This window comes from Sinocyclocheilus rhinocerous, unplaced genomic scaffold (genome assembly GCF_001515625.1).
Source record: "Sinocyclocheilus rhinocerous isolate Xijiao unplaced genomic scaffold, SAMN03320098_v1.1 scaffold334, whole genome shotgun sequence".
Lineage (NCBI taxonomy): Eukaryota > Metazoa > Chordata > Actinopteri > Cypriniformes > Cyprinidae > Sinocyclocheilus > Sinocyclocheilus rhinocerous.
In genome coordinates this window covers 414,217-422,964 of record NW_015658500.1, presented here as the reverse complement: position 1 = coordinate 422,964, position 8,748 = coordinate 414,217, and the positions used below count along the sequence as shown (strand labels likewise).

Here is an 8,748-nt window from a genome sequence, read left to right as displayed (position 1 = left end):
TGAAACCGCTTCTTCAAATTCAGCAGAACAGAACTCTCACACACCTCTCTGGAATAGGATGTGCAGTTTGGTTAAAGTTTTCATGTTTTGAAACAATTCAAACAAACTTAACACGCTATCTGATGTGCAAATTAATGTTTTGTTTATATAATTCACTTTTTACTAGTGTGGCTTTTCTTGCTTAGAAAGTCTACACAAGCAAGTGTACTTCGGCTGTTTGCTGCGATGACTCACTCCAGCTGTGCCAAGCATGTAAATTTATGAGCACAACTGTATATGTATGTGTACTGTATGTCTCTATGAATATGGATTCACAGATGTGTGTTTATGTATGTATATGCAAACGTATATGTGTAACGCATACGTATAGTGTATATGCATATGAAACATGCCCATAATCCTCCTCACCTTATGATGATGCAGTGCTCTTGGGTGGTATTCTGAGATTGGCAAAAGGCAGCATCTGCTATGGCATATACATGACTACAGGGACAATTAAAAAAAATTGTCTTTCAATATGACTGTTAAACTCTTCTCAAATAAAAAGCAAAAAAAAAACAAAAACATAATCTACAGCCAAACACTGCTTGAATCGTCATAGGTGAAAGCACTCACGGTGGATTACTGTGCTTTTCTTTACCCTGGTACTGCTGTCTCAGATCCTCAGTGTAGATGCTGAGAGGCTTGAAGGGGTTGATGGACAGCAGCATATCACCAATATATGTCTGTTGGTTTTAATAAATCGTTTTAATAAAGTTAAAAAGACAACTGAATGTGAAAAAGGACACATTTGATTTTCTGGAAAAGGTTATGCGTACATAAATTGAATCCCGATGAAACCGCTTCTTCAAATTCAGCAGAACAGAACTCTCACACACCTCTCTGGAATAGGATGTGCAGTTTGGTTAAAGTTTTCATGTTTTGAAACAATTCAAACAAACTTAACACGCTATCTGATGTGCAAATTAATGTTTTGTTTATATAATTCACTTTTTACTAGTGTGGCTTTTCTTGCTTAGAAAGTCTACACAAGCAAGTGTACTTCGGCTGTTTGCTGCGATGACTCACTCCAGCTGTGCCAAATCTTCCACCTCATCCACCTCCACAGCTTGGCTGCTTCCTGGCATCATTACCTGAGACACAAAGTAAAGGAAACAGAGCAGAGCTGTCACTGAAAACCCCCAGTGGGCAGACATGCGAATAGCACCTACACTATTTCCCAGCTAGGACTTCCTGTTTTGAATCAAACAATAAACACTGTAGATGTCAATGAGGTTATTTGCATAATTACAAAAGAGTACAACGGCAATAATTGTGTAAATTATTCTGCATATGTCATACCTGTGTGCTGTTAAGTCTCTCCTCTAGCATATTTTGGGTCGGATCTTCAGATTCCCATGGGCCCCTGCCATTATGGACTGGAATGATTTGGGCATGTTCATCATCTTGATACACCGTCCATTTAGTAAGCTTTTCCACCGTTTGATGGGGCAGGAGGTTTTCCGAACGTAGCCAGTCTTGAGGATCACCACACATTTGTTGAGTCTGAGCCCAGTGTTGCTCCATAACGGAGGGCAAAAGACCCTCACCCATCAGTTCTGCCACTTCTCTGTCTGCATCCTCCTCATAAGAAGGTTGCATCACTCCATCCCTCCATGTCTCGGCTTCTGCTGATACATCTGAATTCCTTAGATTCCTCTCCACTTCTTTACTCTGTCCCGTACTTATACCATTAAGCAAAGGTTTAGACATAGACAACTTAGTGATGTTTACTTGCGATCCCCCAAGTTTTCCCTTGGCGACTTGTAGTATACTTGTACCATCTTTGATGACTGATATTGACTCTTTTTTGTCTGCTTTGACCTCAGACTGCCCCTCAATCACTTGAGAGTTTGGGCTGCCATTCTTATCACTTTTGCTCTCCTGAGCATTTTTCTTAATGGACTTTAGTAGGCTAAGGTCTGGCTTGACTGGAAGAACCAGACGAGCACCAGGCTTTGGTGGTTTACGCTCTGTTGTGCCTGTGCTGGTGCTAGTAGATGGAACGGTGGCTTCATTAACCTTGCTGATTTTGTTCATCCTTGGGAACACGATCGCATATTTAGCATCTCCTGAGTTGGCCTTTTCTTCTACGTCTTGTGGAGAGGAACAAGGTTCATCAGAAGAGTCACCCTGGGGATCAGCAGTAGTTTCCTCATCTGTCTTTTCCTTTGAGGTTGATACTTCCTTCTTTGATTTTCCACCACTTGCCATTTTCATAACCATCTTGTGTCGGCTAAGACTCTTCTTTGACTTGGTGCTGCTACTCCTCTTCTTAAGTACCAAGGCAGGGAGCCATTTTGAGATCCCAATCGCTTGGGTGACCGCTGATAATTTTCTCCGAACATGGATGCTCTTTGGCATCTTCTTTTGAATCCATCCTGAGACGCGCCGCAATGTCGTCATGCCTCTTTTCCGGGCTAATAAACGCTCTGTTGACTTTGAGGGTATTAATTCTTCAGGCTCAGGCTCAGTTGTGTCTGCCACTATTTTCTCACACGGATCTTGATTTGGCTCTTCGACAGCATCTTTGGTGTCTTTTGGAGGTTGCTCTTTGGCGTTCTTACTTTTATCATCTTTTCCTTTGCCTTTCATCGAAAACAGCATACGAGACTGTCTGTTCAACAAACCTTTGGGGCCTTTTGTTGGGGTTGCTGCCTGATCTTCCTCTGTCTTGCTCATTGCCTTTGTTTTACTTGCCAACTGTAGAATTTGAGACTTACCTTTAGTGGCGCCACCTTTGGAGAGAGCCATTCCTTTAATATGGACTCCTTTTGAGGGCACAGAATCATCTTTAGGCTCCTCTCCTCTAGAAGGCCCCTTCTTTTGTAGTATCTTAGATTTTAACATCTTTTTCTGGCCCTTGAGGTGAACTGTTAGGTTTAGCGGTCCTGGTTTCTTTGACGAACGGGCTGTCTCTCCCTGTGTGCTCTCTTGCCCTGTATCGCTCAGTACTCCCTCAGAGTCTACTTCTTCTGCACTGCTAACGGGTTCCTTCCCTTCATTGGTTCTGCTTTCCTCTCTCTCACTTTTCTTCTCTTCTTCTTCCTCCCCTTCTGTTTTTTTGCCTACATCTTCTTCTTCCTCCCCTTCTGTTTTTTTGCCTACATCCGACAGTTCTTCTTCATCACTTAATACACTTGCATCTGTCTCAGCGGTGTTCTCCACGCAATCTGACCCCTCCTTCTTATCATCCTTTCCTTCTTCATCACTCTCTTGTTCTGAGCTCTCTGCTTTCTCGCTCTCCGACTCGTCCTCTTCTGTATCTACTACTTTAGCACCTCTCTTTCTGGCTGTTTTGGCTGGATTTTTTTTCTGGTCAGGTTTTGATTTGACAGCTTTCCCAGCTCTCCCTCTACCTGTAATGCCATTGGTCACCTTAGCAGGTAAGGCTTTGCCATTTTGCTTTCTTGCTTTGGCTATTTGCCTAGAGGTCTCTATCTCTTCCTCTTGAGGTTCCTTGGATTGGTCACTCTTGCCAGTTTTCTTCTCCTCATCTTTTTTGTTCTTCCCTTTCCCAGCTATCTCTTCCGTCTTTACAAATTTACCACCTTTTCCTTTCCCACTTTCATTATTATTTGAGAGTATTTGAGATTCAGTCTTTCCTCCTTTTTTGGGGGGAACTGGTTCTTTTTTGTCTGTCTTTCCTGTCACCGCTTTCTGCTTCCCACCTCTAGCCCTAGAAGGGGATTTGGCTGGAGGCATGATTCTTAGTCAAAGTAACCTCACAGGTCCTGTTTCTGAATTTTTTCTCCAATGTCAGAACATTTCTTTGATGACCTAAGAATAATAAAACATTTTCAAAGATTAAAAGACCTCAAAAACATGTCTCAGGAAATTATTCAAACCTTAATGTCAATAAAAATGCTAATCCTTCTGTCTGACAAACTTTCACAAATTTTTAACCTTTGTGCAGTTCTAGTGAAACTGATGCATATCAGCAACCTAAACTACCATGGGTAGAGATCATATGTCATGTCTTTCAACTAAAGTGCAAGGTGTACCTGACCTAATGGTCACCATTAGGACTGGGTTTCAGGCATTTAGCTCATCACTCTCAATAATGCCGGTTGGATCAGAGATGGGACTTTAGATACAGACAGATCAAGCACCATTAAATTTGTACCATAAGAGGTTTAACATAATACACACAAGTACTCAAATACCATCTAAGTTCAACATGTTTTTTTTTCAGAACAAATTCGAACATATTTACAAAAAAAGTAATGCAGTCTTGCATTAGTGTAACACCGAATAACTCACCCGTCTTCTCAGGTACATATGAAGCATTGAGGAGGTCTAGAGAGTATTTCTGCTAGTCCCAATCACTCCATGGATTGATCCTGTGACCGGACTCAAACACCTACACAGTCTCTCTGACACAAACACACATACACACAAGCATGCAAAAACATTCTAGGGCTCTAGTGAATAATTTATTTGACGGCACACCATATAGTTATGCACCCATTCTTATGGGCAGCTGCTGAACAGACGGTGGAAAGGAGAGAGGCTTCACTGCAGGGGTGACAAAAGGTGTTGATACGTGAGAGTAGGAGAAAGATACTGACAGATGCTCACATGCTTACATTCCTTCCACAACTTTTTTTAAGAAAAGTCTGTTATTGTATTCTTTCTCCATCACAAATAGGTCTATATTAGAATGTAAAAAAAAAGTGACAAAAAACATAAAAAAAACTTTTATAGTTATTAAATTGGTCAGCATGTAATTATTTTTTAGGTAGTTATCATTATTAAATATTTAAGTTTTAAATTAAGTAAAATTACTCAACAGTGGTGGTCTATTTATTTATTTTTTTCCCAAATATGTTAAAAAATAAAAATCAGGCCACAAAAAATAAATGTGGTAATCTTTTATATATTTTTTTGCCCTGTCCTTAAATCATTTTGGTCTTTGTTACTAATATTGTTGCCATAATAGGGAACTATATACACAAGTATTATTACCTTACAGTTGTTTTCAATCATTTGAATCTCATACATATTCAGAAGCTACTATAGACCATGCTATTATAAGAGCTCTGTTTTTATTTATTTTATTTTATTTATTTATTTTTACATTCTCTTGCTTGTGCTGTGTGACACAATTGTGGAAACGGCTATTCTCTAGGATTCTTTAAGAGATGGTGTCCAATATCAGGCAAACATTTGAGCTACTGCGATTATAGGGAACAAAGCATCTCTCAATAATAGATGATCAAAACTCTTGGCTGAGTGTGTATGACAACTGATCTGACCAGAGGGAGATTTCTTTTCAAATGTTTTCAAAGGCTACAACCCTCTTATAAGCAGCCATAAATTGACTAGACAGACATAGTTATGGTTCACTTAAAAAAAAAAAGATAACGAGTCATGTCATGAGTTATGTTCACATGTTCATAATTCTTTCGCCCCTTCACACTTGAAAAGAGATTAATTCAATTACAAAATAAAAGAATTTGAATGAACGTGAACACGAACCAACTTAATCACTGATATCATTTTTATACCAAAAACAGAATTTAACATTTAATTATTAATATATACACAGTGTTTTATTGTTCTTTATTGTTTACAATAATTGCCCAATATGCCAAGTAATATTTAGGCCCATTTCAAACTTATCATGCAATCGGAAACATAAAAACAAAGTCAGCATATTGGGCAATTATTGTAATGCATATGGCTGCACATTACATTCTCATTTTATTCATATCAGTACTAATTATAAGTATTACATAAAAATATATACATAGACACAACTTTGCTATTACATTTCTAAATTGTAAAAGCTCACTTTTTTTATTTAGTCTTAAGCTAAAAAGGTCTCATTGTTTCTATTATGAAACTTAACCAGAGTTAAGGGTTTTACACCTTTCACTTGTTTGTAAAACACTTCGAGCCACTACTTGTATGAAGATGCTCTATAAAATGTATGTATTAATGTCCCCTGAGCTACAAATATTGAGTTGATCAAATTTCCCAGTCCCCAGTGAATGAGTTAAAGGGTTAGTTCACCCAAAAATGAAAATTCTGTCATTAATTACTCACCCTCATGTCGTTTCAAACCCGTAAGACCTTCGTTCATCTTCGGAACACAAATTTAAGATATTTTTGATGGAATCTGAGAGCTGTCTGACCCTCCCATAGACAGCAATACAACGGAAATGTTCAAGTCCAAGTCCAGAGACGTAGCAAGGAGATCGGTAAAATAATCCATGTGACATCAGGGGTTCAACCATAATATTACGAAGCTACGAGAATACTTTTTGTGCGCAAAAGAAAAAAAAACTTTATTCAACAATTCGTCTCCTCCGCATCACCCTGTAGCGCCATTTTGGAGAATATCCGCTGGACGTAAACAGCGTATGCTGTTATGTGTCAGCTGCGTCACGCCGGATCCGTTTCCTACATTGTTGTGATTTGATCTGAACGGAAACAGCGTATTCGTGTGACGCAGCTGACACAGAACAGCATATGCGGTTTACATCCAGCGGATATTCTCCAAAATGGCGCTACAGGGTGATGCGGAGGAGACGAATTGTTGAATAAAGTCGTTTTTTTTTTCTTTTGTGCACAAAAATTATTCTTGTAGCTTTGTAAAATTACGGTTGAACCCCTGATGTCACATGGATTATTTTACAGATGTCCTTGCTACGTTTCTGGACTTGGGAACGTTTCAGTTGTATTGCCGTCTATGCAGGGTCAGACCACTCTTAGATTCCATCAAAAATATCTTAATTTGTATTCCGAAGATGAACGAAGGTCTTACGGGTTTGAAACGACATGAGGGTGAGTAATTAATGACAGAATTTTCATTTTTGGGTGAACTAACCCTTTAACTGACAAGTACAGCATTCTAGGTGTTAACTCTATAGACCCCAAATTCCCTCGGATTTCTTTCAGCTCTGTGTAACAATATTCATACTGTTACCGTTTTACATACACTTTGCCTGTCATATATTTTAACAATACTCGTTTTTACACTTTTGCCCAACCTACATCACATCAATCGGTCCATATCAATATTCCTTCGTCTTAAAAAGACATTACTCCTCAGCTGTTATTACTCTGGAATACACAATTTACATTTCAATGTGGAGGAAAACTGCATAATGAGGTGTCTACAAATTTAGATTAAGTGTAAAAACATTATGATGACAGTGTAATTTTAAGACATTTTTAGTATTTAAGCAAATCGAACTAGTGGACTTGAACAAAATGCACATTTCAAATTATTTCTACTTTCAATAGATAGAGCAAAATGTCCTGCCTGTTCATATACTGCACTGATCTATACGCACACCATCTAAGAACCTCTCAGAATTCCCTAAACTGAAACGGAATGAGAATATTCTTCAAAAATGAAGAAAAAGACAGTTTGTGTGAAAAAGTTTTACTGAGAAGACTGTAGTGTGATTGTTACAAAGCATAATAATTAGTGTTCTCATACATAATCATGTTTCTACAAAAATATATTCTAGACCTCCCCCTCCCCCAAAGAAAATGCTAAAAGCATTTCAGGAGACAGTACCAAAATATTTCCTTAGATCAGAAAATACAGCCCTCCATAAAAGAAACCCAGCATCAAAACAGGTACAGATTTTCATATACACATATATTAAAACATTTGACTACAATATTTTAAAATTACATTCCTAAATTACATAATTCATTATTGGCATAATAAAAATGTTTTACATTAAAAAAAACAACAACAGAAAATAAAAACCTAGCCCCTCAGAAAGCTGTACACCCTAGAAACTACAGCATATATACTACACAGTAGTGTACAAGTACCTATAAGAACTTATCTAGCCACTGTTCTCATTGGTGTGGACGGGGAAAGGCAATACTACTTGTTGTAGAATACCAAGTAGGGTTTTAGATGTGGATGGGGTTTATTAGCAACTGTATATTAGCATCTAGTGCTAATGTTGCCTTGTCGTCCTACCCTAATTCATCAGCAACAGCTAATGGCGTCTTTATCTAGGTATTATACACCATCTATGCAAATTCTGAGGTCCTCAGACTGGTATAAAAGAAAAATCATGCATTTAAAATTAAGTTAAAAACAAAATTGTCTCAATTGCCAGTCTTTCAAATGCCACTGCTTTTGCTCAGGTTGCCGCAGTGAATCGCACAGACGCTGGTGGTGTGAATAGGGGTTGGTCAGCATGTAATGGATTAGGTGGAGATACAGTGTTTGGTCTTAGCAGGCACAGGTGGTGGTCCCTCGCGCTCCTCTCTCTGGGTGTAGAAGCTCTTGAGTGGGAGGTTTCTCTCTCCAGGGCAAGGCTTTCTCGTGGTTCAGTAGTGGTACTAGCAGTAGTGTTCAGATCGTAAGCAAGTTTGGAATGAAGAGCGCATCCACAATCATTCAGGCACTGGGAATTAAAGGCTCAGTCTGTGGACACAGCAGAAAAAAGAAGCACAATGAACATGAAGCTCAAAAGTTATATAATAGCTTATAAACGCATCATGGTTGAATTAGACCTGTCATGAATATGACATTTTGGCTGACAATTAAATTAAATATTAGAAGTAATTATGACATGTCATGTGACAATTACAAGTGTAGTAGGCAAAATAATTTATTCACTTTGAACCTGAATAAATTCCTCATACATCTATGTACAGGGAAGAATACTGTTAACAACACTGTAAATATCAACAATAAAAAGAAAAAAATAATATAATAAAAAAATA

The 8,748-nt window shown here is 38.3% G+C and overlaps 1 protein-coding gene and 1 long non-coding RNA gene across 5 annotated transcripts in view; one reads left to right on the top strand and one right to left on the bottom strand.

Moving 5' to 3' along the window:
* Positions 1–5,590: 5,590 nt before the first annotated feature.
* LOC107722217 (uncharacterized) overlaps positions 5,591–8,748 on the top strand; it is an 18,937-nt gene continuing 15,779 nt past the window's right edge. Inside the window, exon 1 of the long non-coding RNA XR_001637786.1 lies at positions 5,591–5,984. This is a non-coding gene — a long non-coding RNA (uncharacterized LOC107722217). The remainder of the gene's footprint in view (positions 5,985–8,748) is intronic.
* The window catches only part of LOC107722216 (lethal(2) giant larvae protein homolog 2-like), a 27,703-nt gene continuing 26,355 nt past the window's right edge, over positions 7,401–8,748 (bottom strand). For 3 of the 4 annotated variants that reach the window (XM_016530483.1, XM_016530485.1, XM_016530486.1), the window contains one exon: positions 7,401–8,391. In XM_016530483.1, the coding sequence (XP_016385969.1) occupies positions 8,375–8,391 (17 nt within the window). In that variant the 3' untranslated portion in view covers positions 7,401–8,374. Of the gene's footprint in view, positions 8,447–8,748 lie in introns of all 4 variants that reach the window. The other variant, XM_016530484.1, reaches the window with a different exon arrangement.